The 21,798-nt window shown below is 33.2% G+C and overlaps 2 protein-coding genes and 1 non-coding gene across 14 annotated transcripts in view; 2 read left to right on the forward strand and 1 right to left on the reverse strand.

The window, feature by feature from the left end:
* Positions 1-1,463: 1,463 nt before the first annotated feature.
* Positions 1,464-18,996, forward strand: LOC109547000 (tyrosine-protein phosphatase non-receptor type 1). 9 transcript variants are annotated; one of them, XR_007282058.1, is made up of 11 exons: positions 1,464-1,740; positions 7,933-8,111; positions 9,195-9,434; positions 9,497-9,722; positions 9,783-9,962; positions 10,236-10,445; positions 10,500-10,675; positions 10,776-10,889; positions 13,945-15,886; positions 18,597-18,723; positions 18,778-18,996. XR_007282058.1 is itself a non-coding variant. In XM_019918210.2 (8 exons), exons 1-8 carry the CDS (start codon positions 1,657-1,659, stop codon positions 10,972-10,974), a joined length of 1,494 nt encoding a protein of 497 aa, XP_019773769.1. In that variant the 5' UTR covers positions 1,464-1,656; the 3' UTR covers positions 10,975-13,593. The 9 variants fall into 9 exon arrangements, 1 of the variants encoding a protein (XP_019773769.1); XR_007282054.1 differs by lacking the exon at positions 18,597-18,723 and having other exon boundaries at positions 13,945-14,275; positions 15,632-15,886; XR_007282055.1 differs by lacking the exon at positions 18,597-18,723 and having other exon boundaries at positions 13,945-14,275; positions 15,656-15,886.
* A 961-nt stretch (positions 18,997-19,957) lies between these two features.
* Trnai-uau lies at positions 19,958-20,049 on the reverse strand. Its single transcript is given in 2 exon segments — positions 19,958-19,993; positions 20,012-20,049. It is a non-coding gene; the product is annotated as a tRNA-Ile (tRNA).
* A 313-nt stretch (positions 20,050-20,362) lies between these two features.
* LOC109547005 (TATA element modulatory factor) overlaps positions 20,363-21,798 on the forward strand; it is an 8,611-nt gene continuing 7,175 nt past the window's right edge. For all 4 annotated transcript variants that reach the window (XR_007282182.1, XR_007282183.1, XM_019918218.2 and 1 more), the window contains exon 1: positions 20,363-20,818. Coding sequence is in view for 2 of the 4 variants with exons in the window: in XM_019918218.2 (XP_019773777.2) it covers positions 20,551-20,818 (268 nt within the window). In the remaining 2 variants the exon portion in view is untranslated. The remainder of the gene's footprint in view (positions 20,819-21,798) is intronic.

Raw genomic sequence — 21,798 nt, forward strand, 5'->3', positions numbered from 1 at the left:
AATACATTCACAGATTTAAGGATAAAATACATTAAAATGCCTTCAAATGAAAATATTTATCGCACTCAAAATGGTTTAGTTCAAATTGCTGGTTTTTGAGAGTTATTGGAGTACTCTATTTTGTGATGTGTAAAACGAAGTAATTCGAAATCGAGTCGTATTTTTTAATGCATTCTAAACGCATTAAAAATTATGAACACTGTTGCTGATTGGCTTTGCACTATAACACACGATTCAAAAATTTTTGATACTTGCAGATTGAAGGCTACCTTAGAAAATGGCAAATTGCATCTTTCAGATTCGAGATGCAGGTGTACTTTTTGACCCTAAGCTGTTTATTATCACGATGCCAATGTAACTTGATAAGGTATATAAATCAAATTTTAGTGATCGAAATCCAATTCCCTACAAATCGTATGGTGTGTAGAACTGTTGGACACAATTTATCTGTTTCTGGTCGAGTGTGAAAGTGTGAATTGTTTTAGGCAGGTTAAATCATAATTTATGACTTTTTTTAGGAATATCTGTAAGGCGTAAGGTCACCCAATAGGCAAAGTCACATTTCGACAGATTCGGTCTATTCTCTAGTAACAAATGTTTCACACGCTGATGCGATTTATAAATATGAATCTCATCAGTATGAAATTATGCAATCCAATGTCAGGATGTTTAATACATACCACCCGCGGTCGATATGAGCCGTTTTCTTTGAAAGTGGTGAAAGTCCATTTTGACGTAAAAATAGTTAATGATAAAAAGAATACAATTCACTATAAACTCTTTTTTTTTCAAAAAAATCTGTTAAATTTTTTTAACAAAAAATCAATTTTAATAAATGAATATTGAATATCTTTGCGTAAAAAGTAAACAATTTACTTATTTTAAATTTTAATTCTATCATTGCAATGGAAAAGCTATCGGATCATCCGATAGTTATAAAACAAATGAATAAAACACTGCTATCGAACAACTAAAATGAATTACATTTCAACTTATTAACTACTTAAAACTTTCGAATAAGTCGATAATTTTTATTCGAGAGTTTCCATCACTGAATAAAGCATTGCTATCGAATAATGCGAATGAATTACAACTATCTAATAATTCGATAGGTTTTATTCGATAGTTCCCATCGCTATTACGAACCAATCTTTGTGTGCGTATACTTAAAGTACAAGTTACAGCACAGTTCAAATATTTATTCGAGACGACCATCGCAAAATATGAAAAATTGAAATGTTTGCAAACTACTTACCAATGAGGCAATAAATAAAACGTAAACAGAGATTTCAACGAGAAAAAGAATAAAAATTGAAAAGAACATTGAGTGACTTTTCCTCTCACCTAGAAGCAACATGGCGACTGTCAAAATAATCTGGCGAATGACGCTAAAATGTGCCACTTTAACGAGCGTAAACTTTATTATCGACTCAAGGGCCAGTGTTCTTTGTCTAATTCGTTGAAAATGGTGGGGATTTTGACAGATGCTCGTCCTTGTCTTCGTTGAAATGGTTAAAATGGTGTTAAAACATGTCTGTTAAAGGTTTATTTATGTGAGTTTATTCCATTTTCAAACACGAAACGCTGGTATCGTATCGAAATTATAAAGTGAATGTGTAAATCAAAGACTAGGCAATTCGTATTCTATCATCAATCATGACTACAGAATCAAGCAGCAACAATATCGAAACTCAATACTTGGAAATCAACGCAAACGACGACTGGCCGGCATTTTATCAGGTATTTATGCTCCATTCAATTAACCTTCCCGTATGGAGCCCTCAGTTTTATATCTTATTTTGTTCGAACCTGTTCTGCAACGATAGACGATAGGTCGTAACACACAAAGGAAAACCAAGTATGATGGAGAATGCCATTTGCCAGGCCAAACCTTGACAGTAATAAAAACCTATCGCAAACTTGTTCTGATTGCAAACAGAATGCAGTATAATATTACATGAATTTCTGATAACAGATTATATTTGATGAACCCCATCAAACCACCGTATTAAATATGTGAACATTATTCTAAGTACCTACGCCTACACGTGACATGGGAAGAATACCACTGTATATAACTAGCACTTACATTTTCATATCATAAAACATTTCCTGGAAAACTTGATTTTTGAAGAAAGTGACTAATTTCACGGGACTTGGTTATGGAATTCGTTTTTTAATTTAATTTTTAAGTTCGAGGTTGACGTTGCATCTATTTACTGTATTTGCTTGTGGTCGGTTTGCGAAACAGAATTTTTTTTTAAAACAACGTTCATTTTTTAACGTCGTATTTCTCAGCTTCACCACTTATCATAAGCTCAAAGGCTACAAGAAGTAGCAAGTTTTAGTTTCCTGACTACAAACTATTAAGTAAATAAAGAGAAACTCGCACATTTCGAAACTCCAAAAACGCACTTTTATTCGTGAAAGTTAAGGATCAAAACTGCTGCATAATGACTGAAGAACCTAATATTTTATTGTTTTGGTACCTAACCAATAACATTATTATTACATAAATATAAAACTTTGCAACATATCTTTCATTACATTTTGATATTCTGGTTTTAGAATAGGTAGGTACACTATTAAATTACATTTAATAAACTTTCCCAGATACTGATTGCGGTGAGATTTGCAAAAAAGTTTGATAGAACACAATCGGTACCAAAACCTCCTGAATAATTTGCCGGTTATTTAAGTAATTCAGTTCGCCACAAAATTACGGTTGAAGAAAAAACAGACTTTTATTCGTGTTATTTAAAGAGCGAAACCTCTGCCTGATTTTATTTCAATCGAACACGACTTAATTACTTTGTATGGAAGTGTGTATCTAAAATCATATATATTTTTTTACATACACACTTAAATACAAAGTAGGCCTTGCTTGATTTGAGTTTTTTCAGAGTGTACACACCCGCTCCTCCTTTTATATTTTATTGTTTTGAATGCGTAACATTATTGTTTGTTATACAACCCTTAGGAACATATTCTTTTGGTGTAATAGGTGCACTATTAAATTATATTTATAACTTTCCCAGTAACTGATTCTTTCTTTATAATGTTGTGAGATTTGCAAAAACTTTGATAACACCATCGATAAAAAAACCCTTAGTCATTTCCTGTTGGTAAAGTAATGCAGTTTTTATTAGTGATCAAATTACAGTTGGAGATTAAACTGTTCACAGTTTTAAAGGGCAATTTTCGTATAGGCTGCAGCGCTCTTTAGTTGAAAACACTACATAAAAACTCAGATAAATAATTGTACCTCATTAAATGAATGGCGACAAGTTTTGTCGCCAGCTGAAGTAGAGTGGTGAGGTGCTTTAGAGGAGCATTTTCATATACCTACGTCTCACGAGGCTTTACCTTCGACTAGCGACGTGTTTTCTTAGTTCTTAGCCGCTTCTTTAACTTATACCGCATCATCACGAGTTTTAACCCAGTATAAGGCCCGGTTCCACCAAGAGTGATTAAATTCTTGGTTAACTAATCACAATCATTTTTTAATCACCACTTTATCATGATTAAATTGTCATGCGTTCCACAATAAATATTTTAACTCCGGTTAGATAATCATCAGTCTCATCGGGTAAGATCGTATTTCGTTTGAATCCACGGTTCTGATTGGTTCAAACAACTGACAGATCAACTGAAATCATTTTCCCTCAAAATAGTAATCACATGTCGCTTGAACATTGATAGAGAAATATCCTTTTCTATTACGAAATACTTCTGCGTTGTCTCTCCCAAAGGATTGTACTTTAATATGAGTACAATCCAACACTGAAATAAGTTTGGGAAAACGAGCTAATGCATAAAAAATTACTTGTGTTGTACTTATTTCCCTTTTTGTAGATGGGAGTTAAATGTAATTTCGAGTTAATGTAGCAGTTACTCGATGTACAATTCGATGCGGACTAGTTTTGCTTACTCCAAAAAAGTCTCCAGCAGCAATAAGATGCGATCCAGTTGCATAATACCTCAACACAAGTAAAAGTTGTGTCATGGATTGAATAGTGTTGTTTCTAAAAAAATCATTTCATGAACATGTGGCAATTTTACTATTATTCATTCATCATAACTTTCCGTAGTATGTTGCAGGTCTATTTCTATTTCCAGCAGTAATGTTTGGACAGTGTTTTTCGATAGCAAAATAGCGTAAAAAACTCAAGGTGTCCAAGATTTCAAAATAATTGACTTGCGGATTAAATATTTGGGGTCTTCTAACAACCTGAATGTCACTATCCTCATCAGACGGTGGTAAAACATCGCTATAAAACAAATCCAACATGTGTTTACTTAAAGTTTTTTGAGGTTATAATACTACACTAATCGTGATTATCGTTATGGGGAAACGCAAAGTGTTGATTAAATAGTTTTAATTAAATTAAAGCGAAGTCATCCTTAACGACTAATTTTCAAATACCAGGCGACAAAACTCCTTCCTACGTTTCATGAGTAGAAACTTATTGCAATTGAGAACAGCTTCTTAGCAAAACAGGCAAATAATTGAATCGAATTTTGTCGCCAGGTGAAGTAAAGCGTCGTGAGGCTCTTTAAAGGCTGATTTTTATAGACGAGCTTTACTTCAGCTGATGACAGCATATTTTCTCATATGCGCTCACTTTTTGAATCACGGTCAGAATTTAAGAGTCGTGGGACGAATTGAAACCTACATAGAAATATTTGTCGGCCACAAAAGTTCTTTACATGTTTTCTTATGAGAAGGGAAGCTACGAGTAGCTGAGCTTACGTGAGAACAGCTAATGAACTGAAAATAATTTGATGCCAGCTGAAGTAAAACCTTGGAACTTATATGGAACTTGGGTTTAATTGAAAGTAGATTGCCAATTTGAAAAACCAACTTGAAAACACCGGCAACTGCTATAAAGTATAAGGCTGGTAAATGTAAATTAAGAAACTAAGTACAGGTTTATTTAAAACTTAGATATAATACTTCGGAGTCTGGAACGTGTTAGGCTTCACAAATTTAATTGGATTTTTCGCCGGGTATGTAATACTTATTAAGACGATTAAGCTGAGAAAATTGATAATTGCAAAATTATTTCCAAAAGTCACGCATAACGTAAAGAATGGCACTTGGAATATACATATTGTGTAAGAAGGGCAAACGATTTATTGGATTATGTACGTTTTCGTTAGAAATTACATTTTTATGCAGTTTTATTCTAACTTCGTTGCTTAATAATAAAGTATTCAAACGACACGGAACCAGTTGCTAGATAGCATCAGAATTTTAAATTATTGATTTATTTATTTTATTAATATTTTATGATTTACGATCAACTTGGTAGGGATATAGTTTGTTTGCTAAAGTACATATTTTTTAATTTAAAAACATCTTTTGTCGGTGATTAACATTAACATAAAAAAATACCACGTGGCTTTTAAAAGCTCGATCGATTGTGATCAACGACTATCAAAGAGCAAACTAGTGAAGGAAACTAACCGAAGCGAACGATACTAATTTCAGTTAACTTTTTCTTATTTAGTTAGTTATAAAAATTAAACTGTTTGATCTGAAACTATCATACACGTTTCAAAACTACCATTAACACAAAACTAAGAGCCAAATTTAAAAGTAATTGGAATTGGTACTAATTTAATGTAACTAAAGTTAAACGAACCACTTGTAACTAACTACCCAATCGAAACTTGAAAACAGATGTTATTTTAAGTAATACGTTTTTTATTTTAAGTCTGTACCTTAGTATAGCATAACGAAGACTTAGCTGGAAAAATCAGAAAATGTGTAAGACGTTAAATAATTCACAGTCAACAGAAGAGTTTTCCGAACAAAAGCATATTGATTTTTTTACGCTGACGACATGGGATGAGGCACAATAGAAAAGAAGTGACCACTACCAAGAACACATTTATTTTGTAGTAAAACATTTATTTGAGGACAACAGTTCCCAATCGTTAAAATACTAGCCTAGATAATATTTGCAACGTTAATTTTACGACAAAAGTGAAATAATTCAAACGTAGATCAGCGGATTTTAAATTCGCTTTAGTTCCATTAATACAATAACATAAAGTATTTAGAACCCCGACACGATCACCACACTTAAACCTCATGCAAAATGCTTAATTATAAAACATCTTACATGTTAGGTAATCATGGTGCCATGTTAATTAGATAACAAATAAGGAATACTTGGACATTAAACTAAAAAATWAAATTGAAAATAGTGACATTTGTCTCCAAACGCGAGATTAAACATTGACAAATATAGATATTTTAATTTCGCAAAATTGTAAATGAAAGGGATTTTTCGCGGCTTAAGCGGRCAAATAATTTTTGGAATAAGAAAAATTTACTGCTTTATGACTTCCGGCATAATGCTCTACCAACTAACCTACGAAGCAKACAAGATTCGCATCAGCCTTCGGAACCTCTGGAACAATCCTTGACGAACTACGAGTGTTCAGATAAAGGGGACTAAACTGGTCTCGGTTTAGTCTAATTACATACGTATTACTTACATAGATATGTAAAATGGAAAAAACTAAGGGAGGCCTATGTCGAATTCTGAACGAAAAGTGGTTTGAAGAAGAAGAATTATTAGTATCACTCCGTATTGGAATCAAGATTTACTGCCCAAAGGCTAGTGCGAATCTTGTCTGCTTGGTAGCTTACTTGGTAGAGTATTAAGCCGGAATTATGAAGGTCGCATGGTTAAGTCCTGTCGAAAGCAGTAAATTTTTGTTATTCCTAAAATTATTTGTCCGGTTAAGCCGCGAAAAATCCCTTACATTGACAAATATTTTGCATAAGACAAACGGTATTTGTATCAAATATTGCTTTTAAATCGAGCAATAACTCATTTAGCTTGGTTTGCTTTCAAATTATTATCTGGTCTAGATGGTAAATTTATTTTATATGCAAATATGTTCGTTTCGATAACTATCTATTAATGTTTTTATGTTATATTTATTATGTATGTTTATTTATGTTATACGCTGATATTATGTAAGTCTTTTCGTTATAAAGTTTTGTTTCCATTGATAATTATTTGCCTCTAGTATAAAAATGCTTCTCAAACATAACATTAGCAGTTTTTAAACTTGTATTTCAAAATCTTCGTGTTACCGTTTCCTTTAGAACTTCGTCATACGCTATCTCTCATTCTCCATGTGTTAAAAGTTTTGTCGCCATTTGTGCAATACGTATGTAATCGTTCTAAATTCAGTTGGAATAATTCCCAAACGCGCATTTTTTCCTCAAGAGCTTAGACGTGAACGGGCCAGCAAACTCTTGAATTAATATCGTTTTACGAGCTTACATTCACTTTATGAAGGGGGTTGTCAAACTTGAGTAATTATTTAGGTTTATTAAAATGCAATTAGCAGGGCATTGCCTCAGACATGGTGAGATAAATTCCAAAGGAATCATGCAAATGAATCAAAAGGTTATTATAGACTTGACTAATACAGGATATTTCCTAATCGGGCGACAAGGGGATATTGCTTGACTCAAAGCCAGAAAAATCTGTGAACACATTTATATATCCCGACCACTTCATTTAGGCTGATGTTCGAGAGAATTGAGAGTCATTAAGAATCGCTTAAACCGCATATAATGTTTAATGTTTTATATTTAAATCATAAAAGCGCAAAATATTTCAATTGCTGTGTTAGTTTGGGTTAGGCAATTTCTCAAAATTTTACCTTTGCGTAAATCAAATGTGACCGAACTTCCCTGTTATAGTTGGCCCACTCATCAACAGTGCTCTTCTCACTTCTATAAAAAGCTTTCAGAAACAGTCACTAATTCCAGTGAAATTAGTCAGTTCATTCATTAGCAATTACTCTGTCATGAATAATTCTCTTTGTGCAAAGCCTATATTAGAATTTAAGAAACGTTGGAATTCTACAGTGTTGCTCAACAAAATTACTTTATTTCAGAAAATTCGCGTTAAAAGCTCGAAACTAGCTGGACAATGTACCGAAGCCTTAAAGCCACAAAACAAAAATCTGAACCGATATCGAGATGTTCATCCGTATGACCACAGCCGAGTCATATTAAAAAGAGGATCAACTGACTACATAAATGCCAATTTATGTAAAGTGGAAAAGGCGCACAGGTAAACATTCACAGCTATTGCCAGTTTGAGTATTAATTCACAAAAGAACATTTAGAAAATCGTGGTGCAAGTAAACGTTATGACAATTAGGAGACTGAAAAAAATGTTTTGAAATGCATAAGTAGTATCTAAAGTCTAACGCGTAATATACGTATTGATTGAAGAAACGTTCTGAAAACTCTAAAAAGACAAATCGCGTTTACTTAATATTCTCCTGTATCTTTTTCCATTTAGCTCCTTCCTGTCTTGTGACTGCGATCTTTTCCTTGGTTTTTGATGACCAGATCTTATGTGAATGTAAAATAAACATATTTTTGATAAACGAACGGAATTTTGAATTATAAAATGTCCACACATTTTATACCTTCGTACACAACATATCTTTTCGAGAAGATTGTCAAGAAACCAAATAAATATGTGTAATTATCATTTTATGATCAAACTTATAATTTCCAATAAAACAGCCATAATGACTTGCATAAAAATGCAAGATCACTTTTGGAGTAATTGCTTTTATCTATAAAAACATTGCTTTTCAAGTATGGTGGAATGTTATCTGTTGAGTGTTCTAACATAGATTCAACTTTTAAATTTGTGTACTTACACATGTTAAATCCAGTTAAAATAAATGCAAAATTTTGTTACGAAAATGTGTATTCGAGGGTGGATCAATAAGTACCCGTGTTAGGAATGAAGAGGTGTTGTTGAGATGAGAAGGTTTTCACAATTATTTTTCTAGTTTCAGCGTAATCTCCTTTTAGTACAATACACTTTTCCCAACGTTTCTGCAATTTCTTTAACTCCTCCAGAAAATACGATTTGTCAAACTCTTCAAAACGCTTCTGTCTCTACGATAACCTTCTAGTTTGAGCTGAATTTCCGAAAACCGAAAAACGAATCTATGAATCAGTTTGAAATTTAGTATGGTGTTGTGTGACAGATGAGAGTACACGACGGTAATGCCAACATCCCTCAGCAACGCCGCCTGTCTTCACACACGGGTACTTATTGATCCACCCTCGTACAGTATTAAATGAAAATTCAATACATACAGGTATTAACAAGTCGTTTAATGCATTTTAGGCAGTATATTCTTACACAAGGACCTTTAGTAAACACGGTCAGTCATTTTTGGCTAATGGTATGGGAGCAAGGAAGCAAAGCAGTCCTTATGTTAAACAAACTGATTGAAAAGAAGGCTGAGAAATGTTATCAGTATTGGCCTTCTAGTATTGGATCGGTGTGTATATATAATGATGTTGGATTGCAACTTGAATATTTGGAACAGCACGATCATTCATATTACCTAACTCGATTATTGAGGTAGGTTTTATCTACAAACCCTAGTTAATACCAAGTTAACTTTTGATTTTTCTATTGTGAAGATTGAAAGATCTTGAAAGTGGTGAACAACGTGATATTCTTCAATTTCACTACATCACATGGCCCGATTTTGGCGTACCTTGCTCTCCAACAAAGTTTTTGGATTTTCTAAAGAAAGTCAGAAAAGCGGGAGTTTTAGGAGAAGACGTTGGTCCAGCTGTTGTTCATTGTTCGGCCGGTATCGGTAGATCTGGAACGTTTTGCGTTGTGGATTCATGTTTAGTTCTGGTAAGGATTTTCTTCGTACCGTAATTAAATGCATTCTTATCTATATGTATCTATTTATAGATTGAAAAATATGGCCTAAATTCCGTTAATGTTGAAGAAATCTTGATGGAATTGAGGAAGTATAGAACTGGTCTTATACAGACTCATGAACAACTTAGATTTTCATATCAAGCAATTATTGAAGGTGCGAAACAGTTACTTAACCTTGACTCTGATGGCGATGATGAATCTGAAGAGCATGTAAGTCATTTGGCGTCTAATTATAAATTATACTTATTGAAGCTCATAAAAATGGTGCTTTTAACAAATGAAAATTTCAGAACCAAAGCATGATAAGCAACTAGTGTGTTTAATATATGTCAGTTTTCTCCCATCCCATCCCAACTTATCCCCAATGTCCATAAACAGATCACAGAAAATTTTTAAGTGCGTGTGTAAGTATAACGCAACTTTTCTGAACGTCTTCTGGGGAACATTCTGAACAAAAATGCATGATCTAATACATATTTTCAGTCTATTCACATACACGATGAAAGCGAAATAAACGAAGAAGCGCTGAGTTCGGAAGAAGACAACGAGCCACCGCCTCTACCACCTCCTCGCAGCGACAGTCTTAAACCTGTTGAAAATGGACTTGCTGATAGGCCGCTGCCAACCATCCCACAAAGCGTATCTGATGATAATCTTACATATAAAGGAAACGGCGATAACAGTATTGAAGAGGTAAAATCAGCGAAAACTTCCAAGGCTCAACTACATTTGAATTTGTTGTTTCAGAAATACATTCCAAGCGGGCCCCTTCCAGGCGTACCTGCAGAAGAAGATGAAGAAGGAAGTAGTGAAGATTCGCTCGAAGACGAAGATGATGCGGACGAAGAGAATGAAAATGAGGACGATGATGGCAGCCTTAGAACCGAGAGCCCATTGTCAGATAAAGATGAGACAAGATCCAAGTAAGATTATTATTGTTTTTTAACCAATAAAATTCTTCATTTGCAGAAATATGCCCGCAAGTTTCTAGATTTTTGCAACTAAATTACTTAATTGTTTCAGTATATCTGAGGTGCGTCATCGTCGAAGAGTGGAGCGAAAGCATCACATGGAAAAGCAGGTGCGAGACATGAAGAGGAGGCAGCAAGCCAACGAACAATGGCAGCATCTCAAGAGGTCTCTATACGTTCCTTTAATTGTTGGCTGTGCCACTTTAATTGGCGGTGGCCTGGTAGCCTACCTTTATCTTAAGAGCAACTAAACAGATAAGTTACCAAGCCCTACAAAGCCGCATTGTATATTTGTTGATAATTGATAGTAGAAAAATTAGTTTTTTTTATTAAAGTTCTATTCGTTTTATCAACAAAAAGCATATCTATACCATATTTGAGGGTCGGATGATGTTCTCATTTTGCTTAAAAAGAGACAAACGACTACATGGCATGTTTATATTCGGTGAGCAATTAGAGACTAAAAATTAAATAAAACAGTTATTGCACCTCAATATTATTACCAAACTGATTAGATTTGCGTGTTTATCAATTGAAACATCGAACTAAGCATTATTGCTTTTGGCATGATGGTTATTACTATCTGTTTTTGCACTGTTTACTATTAACTCACCCTTCTTAGTTTTAAATATCACATATTCATATATAATTTCTGAAACTCAGCCTTTGTAACGATGGAAAATTTCATTATTTACCAAAATTAGTAAAAAGTCAGAGCAATTTTTTCCAAAAATCTTACTACGATTAAATATATTCCATACAAAATGAAATAACCAGTAGGTTTAACTTGTTTAAGTTTGTTGCTTCTAATTGCACCTTTACATGTATGGTCCGTAATAGTTCATTTGGCTAAATACAACGTGACATTTTGTCAATGTGAAGAAATAACCGGTTTAATTTGTTATCGCTTCTTGTAACAAATCGACTAGATCCCAGGAATTATGGGAAAAAGTCGTATGTCGCCCAACTTATTTATTGCAAATGATCATTAAATATTTTCGAAAGTTTTCTATAATCAAAACAATACATGTTTGTTTCATTCATTCAAGTTCAGAACATTGTATTAATTTAATTTCTTTAAATTAAAGTACCTAAAAAGCTGCCAATATTCATGAGTAATATAAGAATTGAGAATGTCAGGTTTTGCGCTAAGACTGATGTCATTATCACATAAAAAATATATTTTCGAACTTGAGATCAGGTGTCACGAACTTTCACTTTAAATTAACAAAGAAAATAATTTAAAAGTATTTTGCAAAAAGATATTTTTCTATCAGATCGGAATTTCAACTGTGTACAATAATTAATGATGAAATGTTAAGTGAATACTGATCATTCAGCGATGTTTGTGGTAATGAACTACTGGAACGGGAACGTGTACATAACATGTAATACATAAAAATTCGTAAATCATAGAGACTTCCTACCTAGTTATAGTAATAATAGGGATGAGTTTACCTGTATTCAGTTTAATTATTATATTTTTATATTTATAGTGTAGTCGTATACGTCTAATATTATTTAGCTTCTTCTTTCTAATTCCATTGGAGTCCGTAAGTTGTAGATCTGCCGTCCTTTGCTGAGTGTCAAACACTTTACGTAATTTGCTGCTTTCCATTTAAAGTTTTAAGCTCTCTTGTTTATTTTTTGCCCATTTCGGACAGATATTGTGTTATTTCTATCTCAAGCTTAATGAAAATAGGCGGTTTATTTGCAATTTAATAGGTCTATTGCGTGAGGTTTATCATTAGTATTTTTTTATTAATCCCAGCATTCACATGTTATTTATCTAACTTGCAAATTAAATCAAGGATATTTTTTCGGCATGAAGCAGGATTAATCGCACTTAGATTCAACCATTACGTTAATCAAACATGGTGTTCCATCAAATCATCGTAAGTTTTATCAAAATTTATCCGAGTAAGAAATCAAATTAAGACAGTGCAAATCTGGAGGTTCGCTCACCTCAAACACACCCAGGACCGGTTTGCAGTCTATTAGCTCTCATCAGCTGGGCAAAAGAGTGTTTAAGTACAGATCTCGCGGTGGCTGATTCAGGCTGAATCCAGCTGATGAGAGCTAATAGGCTCGAAACCGGTCCCGGGTGTGCCTGAGGTGAGCGAACCTCGAGATTTGCACTGTCCTAATTATAACTTGAAAGTCCCGTTTTCCCGTAAATTTATAGTGTTTTTCAATAGCAATTCATGTCCGGAGAGGTATAATCATCCCTATGCATCATATGTATATTTAAAAGATCACGTAGCATATAATTGATAATCGTAAGAAATGTGTTTAATATTTTGATCACCGTGACGAAAACAGGGTGTTTCGTATTAAACTGAAATTTATCAAGTCAACTTTCCAAGCATGAAACTGAGGATTATTAAATTCGCCGTACCTTTAGTTAAGCATTCCTTTAAAGTGCCTTTTTTACACGTATTTATGGTAGAAAAGTTGTATTTATAAGTGTTTAGAGTTCTAGCTAAAAAGTGGCAATCATGTTATAATTTTTAGGCAGTTTTCATTTGGACCTAAAAATTTTGTTTCCACTTTATATGATTTTGTTTTCAAAAATAGTAAATGTGCTAGAAACTCAATGACAATACAGTATACCGTATTGCAGGTTTAGATGCTTGTTTATGTTAAAGAGTCGAAAATATCACAAAATAAGTAAAAGTTAACCAATAATTTTTTATTAGTATTTTTTAAATTTATTAAAAAAGTGTATACTTAACTACATGTAAACATACGAAGTATTATATCTACTCTTTGTAATTATTTGTAACATTTACGTTGTGAGTTGTCGACCATTACGCATTTTTTATTAGACCATTTTATAATGTTTCAAATAAAATATTTAAAAGCGGAAAGAACCATTTTTATGATTGCAAAATTCCTCACAGTGACAGAGATAGAAATAGGGTATTTTCATTGAAACTAGTTGTTATGCACTTATCTTTTTCCGAAAATATTTACACATTCTAAGGAAATTAATACCTTTGGTCTGTTTCTTCGGAACTTTTTACCCGAAGTTTTAAAGATAATTCTCCTTAAGCTTTTGCGGTCATTATTGTTACAAAAACAGTATCTTTTTTTTAAGACATTTAACAACAGAACACACTTTTTTGTGAATCGAAATTGCCAAAAACCCACGAGTACACTATTTCTGCCTCTTTCCCATACACCACCCTCTCTCATTATACCGGAGTGTTTTCTTGCAGGCCCAAAACTACACTTCAAGACTGACATTTGAATTTTTTTTGGAGACGGCTGGACTACGACACTTTCCGATTAGTTGAAGACAAGTTCTGCGGTCTAACATTTTAGTTATAAGTCGATACACTTTGCGAGTAGATAGCATCTGCTTAAGTTACATTACTAACATATGTAAACCCAGGTATGTGTTTTGGTAGAATATCCCGTTCCTATTTAATATAATTTTTATGTTCTAGACGTGTTTACTGTTCGTAACAAAACGGTTTTTTTCTCAATCCATGGGCCAAGCTTCATTTTGGAACTTTCTTAATAATACTTGTTTTACACTCAAATGGGGTAAGCTGTAATCTAACTAATCTAAATTTACAATTGTTTAAGAAAGAGATAATTTTTTACTTTTTGCCTCCAATTCAATGCTGTTGCTATATTTATCTCGTATGTATTTTTAAATATGTTCTTTTTGTTCCTAATAGCCACCTCTAGAGTGCAGCTTGGTTCTTGATTGTATAAAATTCCCTATTATCTATTCATATGCACACACATCATACAACATAATTTTATGCCAGTGATAAATCATGTAATAATCCCGTCCCGTTTTAATAGCACATAATATTTTGTTAGATACATAATAATGTTATGTATGGTTCTTGGTCAGTTGAAAACGTTTACTGTAAGCAAATTAGAGTAGAACATGAGCATTAATAGACAATAGAATCTTTGCCATTTCAAAAATCAAAGATTTGTATTCTTTTCAATGCAATTTAGCGTATCAGTGGCCTATTAAAGACAGGTTTCACTTGTTTATTAATTAAATTCATACTTACAAACATTAATTTAATTAGGATGAGGTTGCCTAAGTAAACAGTTTTTCAAATGCGGTTAAATACCGAAATGAAAATTCTGTATGAATGTATGCATCCAAACTAGACTATTTTTACAATGCCAGTGTACTGACTAACATACGTTAATTAGGCCCCATGAAATAATAATAAATAAAATTAGGAAATCGTAGTCTAAGCACCAGATTTTTACAACTCGATAATCAAATATAAATTCGAGATTTACTATAATACGTAGTTTTTTAGAGAGGGTATTTGCAAATTAGAGCGCAATATTCTTTGGTTAATCAAACTGTCTGGTGTTTACCGAATGCATTCACTAAAGTGGTCTGTGTTATTATTTTAAATTGGGGTGATAGAGTTCTAAGGGTACTTATCTATTTGGGTGTTTTAGTAGTTACATTTCACATTATACTTTCAAATAATTCAGCTAAAAGTGAATAATTAAAACTAATTCAAAAGTAATGGTGTGAGATTTTACTCTATTTGCATTCACTCCATTTCTAGCATGTAATGCCAATTTATTTAGTTCCTTGGTAGACAAACTTCTTCACTCTGTGCGTTTAGAGCGTTTTTGGCTGAGTGCGAATAGAACGTACTTATCTGATATAGAATTGGGAGCCGGCAATAATCATATTTTTGCTTTCTTTGTTTCCGATCATTTTGTGCAATGTATATTGAATAAGTCTTAGAAAGCTATATTATTTCTATTAGTAGTCTAGAGAGAATATACTAAATTTAAGTTAGTTGAATTTACGATAATAAAGTAAAAATGTTAAAGTGGTCTTTCCTGTAGTTGTGACATTGAAAAATTAGTGTCATATGTCGATTTCTGTGCCATTTATAATTTTAGCATTAGTTCTGTATTGCTTGCAAGGAACACCTGCGGCTTTGGACAACGATTTAGTGGAAAGTCCAATCTTCGATGTTAGACCAGAATCCAAGTCTTTGCAAGAAATCAAACTTGGATTGGACATTTTGAAAGAGGAAAATGAGAAAAAGATACAGAAAATAAAAGAGTCGAAAAAGACAAACCCAAATCTACAGCGTGTTAAACAGATTTTGTCGAAATTTTTGAGCACTTTGAAGAGGAACAAGAGAAAAATAGGTACAATAACACAAAGCAAGGCAGCATGGTGAATTTCAATAGTAACTATTTATCGGAAAGAACCAGTGTGAGTTCACTGTTGTTCATAGGTCTAATAACTTCGTAAACAAATAATTCCTTGCGAATTTATAAGCAAAATCCAACACGCATTTTTTTGTTTGGTTCTCTGATCTCTCAAAAGACTTGAACCCAACACATCGCGTTCTTTTGATCGTTGGCTTCCCTAGATCTTATTAACTTTCGAGTTTCGAATATGGAAGTTTTTAGTCCGGATACAGACATATTTTATCTTTGTAGTCGGCCGATCATCAGTTGAGTTTCTGAACTATTTATTTGTAAACCCGCTTGTAGGGATGTATAATAATGCCATCCGCACATCTCTTTAGCTTCTCTCCGCTGTGATCTGTTAAATTGAAAATATCTCGCTTTATTTCATTTTAATTAATTTGCTCAGTTAAATTGAAGAGTAAAAAGTGCTCTTTGTAAACTCTTGTAGCATTCATAGTTTTTGTGCAAAAAATATATCTGTTTTCTTGCCACTTAACAATGTTAGACATTTACTGCAAATATGCGCCGCGTAAACGCGTACGATTTCACGCAAGTTGTCTTTGCAAACCCTTAATACTTTGACCATGTCGGTCCCTTCTTCATTAGAAAAGGTCATTCGAAACGAATTTGTGAGATTGATTGACAATTAATTTATGCCTCGTATCTCGATATTTGCAGTTAATGACTAACATTGTTAAGTGGCAAAAAAAACATATTTTTTTTCGCAAAAACAAGAATGCTACAATGTTTTATATAATAAATGATTAGTGCATCAACCAAAGAAAATTAGTTGATTTCATCCAACAAATAAAAAGTTACAGAAAAAGAGGATGCATGGAGCTTGTTGTGGTGGACAGGGTGTCCCAAGTAAACGGTTTTAACACAATTTGTCTGGTAGTACAAATCCTAGGTTCTACCTACAGCGTGGAGAACTCAGAATCACGGCAATTGCACTTTATTATCAGAAAAGGTATCCCTGAAAATTGGGAATACACTCGGTATTTTTTCTACTTTAGATCAGCCTTCTGTGCACTAAAGAACAATTTTCGCCAGTTTCAAAGTTCCTTTCTTCTAAAGTGGAACAAATGGCCTTATTAATTTCAGAGATTGCTGCTGTTTTCTCTTGCTGTAATAACTACTAACTTTCAGTGAATTCTAATGATGGAAATAATCGAGTCATTTATTGGATTATTCTATTGAATTGAACAACACAATGCAATAGCAATCTCCATCTCAATCCCTTTCAAATCAGTACAGTTTCAAGCAAATATTTCTGGATACGATTAGAGCCAAAAATATAAAAACTTTAATGAAATGTGTTGATTGTGATTAACAGAATCTCACGGGATTAACAAAAAACGTTTTTATAAAGAGCAATACATATACAGGGTGGTCTAGTTTCCAGAGTGGAAACTTCAGGGAGCGGGAGGGAATCGAAAAACTATATGAGTTTGCATTAGTTAGGGAAATGTAGAGTGTTTTTTTGGCATTGCAATTTGGCACCAAAAAATCAAATTAATTAATTGTTGCAAAATGACTGTGCATTTTTTAAACATTTTTTGCAGTTGGTAACTTCCAACGACGAAGCACATTTTCCATTAAAAACTATTTTTTTTGTGTTGTCAGTGGCGTACTAACTCGTTAATGAATATTTTTAAATATAAAAATTAGTTAATACCGGTTTTTCATAGACTAAAATAGATTTTTCATAGATTCACGGTTGGTTTCTTCATTCAGTTTGAAAGGAAACAGTCTCCTGTGAACTTCTCTATGCAACTCAGCGTTTTCTACAAAAAGTTTGGGAATAATTGATAATCATTAAATGAAACTGTAAGATAATAAAATCACAAATTCAATTAACATCAAGAAAAATTAAAGGAATGGTTTGAAATGTAGTCCACTCAGTAGTTCAATACATTTTTGACATCGTCAACTAATGAATTTCGAGCATTTCCTAGAATTTTCGTTAATGAAGAACATCACCGATTGATGATGTGATTTTATATTGTTTTATTTTTTACTTGAAAACATTGTGTTGAGGAACTGAAAGAAAACTTTTTGTTCCAAACTGAATGAAGAATCCAAAATTACTTTTTATTGCAAAATGTGCTCAATCGTTGGCAGTTATCACATCGAAAAAATCACTTAAACACCCTATATTTTCTTAACGAAGCGCTTCTCGGCCATAGTTTATAATGCAGACTCATATTGTTTTTCGGTTTTCTATCGTTGCCCGAAATTTCCGCTCTGGAAACTGGACCACCCTATAGATGTACTGTGGGTTTAATCAATCATTTGATTTTCCCATATGACTGGATAGACAACTTTCCACCAGTTCACTAAAGGAAACCCAAGATTTTCTAATTGTAATAGAAAATTCACAATACCTACTTTACATTACAATTATTTTTTTGTTGATTTTAAAAATAAACTTTTTTCGGCCATTTAATATCAGTAAATTTGTTCCCTATGCGGATGCAAAAACCACTATATTCGAGATAATTTTCAAAGTTACCCGAAATAATTTGATTTCATAATTGTTATACGATCAGTAAGTTTTTAATTAATTTTTTAAACTCAGCATTAATAACGTTTTAGTTCTAAGTAGGCACACACTAAGAGGCTATTTTTGTGCCTAATTTACAATCCAACTTATTTACAGACTAGCCCACTTATTCATATGCGTGAGAGTGTTCGCTAGTATCCCAATACACTCTCCAGTGTTTGTAGATATCTGCCCATGAACTACTATTTCACATTCAAATCTCATAAGTGGACCTTTAGAAACAGTAATTTAAAGGTTTTCTTCCGAAATATTAATAGTATATTTTAAAAATCCTCAGATAAGCGCAAAGAAAACGGTCAACCGAAATGGCAAAAATGGACTGATTGGTCAACGTGTAGTGTAACATGTGGCAAGGGAAGAGTGATTAGATGGAGACATTGTCAGGATCATTGTGATGGAATTGAGACTGAAATGGAAGAAATCAGTTGCCAGTTGCCGGAGTGTCCCAGAAAATTATTTGGAGTTATAAAACTAGAATAAACACAGCTTGAACGATGTTCCATCTTTTCTCCGTTCAAACTTTGTTCAAAAGTATTATTTTGGTGAAATTGAAATGCAGGAAATTTGATTGGTAGAACTTTCCGCACGCGCTCATTGTTCACCCGCAAAGGCTGCATTGTGCACAATTAGTATGTGCACGGCTTTAATTTATTTTGTGATGACGACAATGGCGGAAACTTAGCGCGTTGATCAACGCCCTGATAGCGTGACGGAAATTTAAATTTCTTAATAAAATTCCTTAACTTGAACGATTTGTCGGCTTGTATGCTCAAAACAGTTTTCGACCGCATTTGTTTTCTAATGTGCGCATCTCAAAGCATTAAACCACGCGCCACCACTGCAAAAGACACCAGTATTTCAAGAATATAATCTAAATCAAATACTCTTCATGAAAATTTTTATAGATGTACGGGGTGTCCCGTCTTCCACACTTTTATAGGGTATCTTTGAGTTACTGCTATCGGAAAAGGTGCATAGGTATCATGTGTTCTTTTTAGGACAAAAATAAAAAATTGAAAGATTTTGCCCACTTAAGAGATATAAGGAAACAAATCACCTATATTTTCTTAGTCAAAAGAAATACATACCAAAGTTTCTTTATAGTGATTGTTAAATAGTCTGCTATTTTCCGAATAAATATACGAAGTTCGGTAAAAAAGTTTTGGTGCCCTAAACTCATTAAAAACACCCTGTACATTTTAATTTAAAAAAGTAGTATTTTGAATTCTGTTTTCATGAAATGAAATTATTTTTTATTATACAATGAAAGTGTATTTGAATACTTAATTCACAAACCGTTGAACAGGAACATATGGACCTACAAGAAGGCCACCAGGATCACCCGATCTTACAACTCGAGATTTCTTCTTTGAGGAATGTTGGAAAATGAAATTTGTCAAGAAGTTAAAAAATTTATAAATTGATGTTTTTATCGGCATTATGAGCGCTAAAAAGTATGCTCTAGGTGAGGCTCGAACTCACAACCCCGGCATCGCTCACGACTACTGCCTTATAAGTACCGTGCGCTAACCAATTGCGCCACTAGAGCGTTAAAACTCTGTTTTACGGAGCGGCATATCAACTTGGAACGACTTTTTTTTAACAAAATTATTTGCTGATTTCGAAATTCAAACATTTATTTAATTTTTTTTAGTTCAGAAACCGATATCATTTTCCTAAAGACAATGTAATTTAATACTGTTTCCTTAATCATCCCCGCTCTGAAACGTAATTAACAGCTGATCACGTCTTAAGAATGAAACCGTATAACGTGTAGAATATCGGCGCTCCTTATCACACATATAATAACCCAGAAGGACAGAACGATATTTCTCGGATTTGACTAGTCGATAAGATCAAAACGCCAATTTGCAAACGTCAACAATTTGTTGTCAAAAGTGACAACGAAAACAAACCCTTTGATTTCGGTATAACTTTAAGGGTATAACTTCACAAAGATAATAACAGCGTTTCACAAATACATCAACTGGTTCAACGCAGTGCCGACTTTGCCAAGCCAGTAATACAGATTTCTGAAGAATGTCCAAAAATGAGCTGGTTTGATGCGGGGGCCTTGGCTAACATAGCCAAATCAGCACTGAAGGAGGCCCAAAAAACCATAGATAAGGCCTTAGATATAAAGGAGGACGCTGAGAGTATTCAACCAGTAAATACACCTGTCGACACCAATTCTGATGACTTTTTCGGAACATGGGGCATCAGCCAGTCAGGGAATGTTACAGGGTCAAAGGAGGAAGCTGTAGACGAAGCCACAAAGCAAAGTAAAATGACTACTAGCATTTGGGGAAGTTTCACTGGTAAGTTCACTTGATCAAAGAAAAATTCACTTTCGTTATTAAAATAACACATAAAAAAGCAGCCTCATAAATACTTCAAAACAATAAAAGGTATTAAAAGTAATTAAATATAATTTAAAAGAATGTGCGTTAACTCCTCGGTCTTTCAATAGTCAATCTCGTCAAGCAACAATAAGGCTTAGGTGTATAGATGATTGTACAACACATAATTTGATTTTCTGATTACTTTGCCAACACTACAATTGTTCCAATTTAAATATCGCCTTTCATATCATGTGCATAGATAAAGACTGATATCTGATCATGTGTATCGGTAAAACCTTCAATGATCAGACGAGAATTGATTCGACTTTGACTCACCTTAAACCTTCGATAACTTAATTAGCTGTTTTAGGGCATTAAAATGCCAAAAAATATTAAAATAGCAGATTTAAGTTTGCGTTGGTATAGATTCAATAAATGTTGTTTCAAACTTGGGATCTATCCAGGAAATTCTAGAGGAAATGATGTAGTACCTAGGTAATTCAATAAAATTCCTCAGCTTGTTTGAAAGTTGTTAATTTCATTATATTCAAGTATTCCGAAAAAAACAAAAAATATACCAATAAATTTAATCCCTTGAATGTCGAAAACCAAGCTTTTTTGTACTTTTGCTGATATGGAAAAAACGTCCTATTTTGGTCGAAGTATGCAGTTAAAGTACACCCACTCATTTCTGAACACCCTTATTTGATAAATTATGTTAATATGCATATTTTAATTGTGTATATTGGTCATAAATTATATGCATATTTAAAAGGTTCTGACAATAATAATGTTCGATATAGTAAGTATCTACTTAAAAATTCTTCAAAGCAGAACAAAGACTAAGAATAATAGCCGTAGAAATAATTGTATATACTTTCCTGACTGTGTTTCAATTCCAAATCAAAATTAATTCCTGGGTTTCAGTCATTTATTGTCTCTATTTATCAATTAAA

The sequence above is a fragment of the Dendroctonus ponderosae genome, unplaced genomic scaffold, assembly GCF_020466585.1.
Source record: "Dendroctonus ponderosae isolate FM_Combo_2020 unplaced genomic scaffold, Dpon_F_20191213v2 Dpon_F_20191213_8, whole genome shotgun sequence".
Classification (NCBI taxonomy): domain Eukaryota; kingdom Metazoa; phylum Arthropoda; class Insecta; order Coleoptera; family Curculionidae; genus Dendroctonus; species Dendroctonus ponderosae.

Excerpts from the sequence above, each read along its gene's own strand:
- LOC109547000 (XM_019918210.2), top strand. The coding sequence starts at position 1,657 with ATGACTACAGAATCAAGCAGCAACAATATCGAAACTCAATACTTGGAA. Across the intron at positions 10,446-10,499 it reads GCGATAACAGTATTGAAGAG|AAATACATTCCAAGCGGGCC; the intron begins GTAAAATCAGCG and ends TTGTTGTTTCAG. Across the intron at positions 10,676-10,775 it reads AAAGATGAGACAAGATCCAA|TATATCTGAGGTGCGTCATC; the intron begins GTAAGATTATTA and ends TAATTGTTTCAG.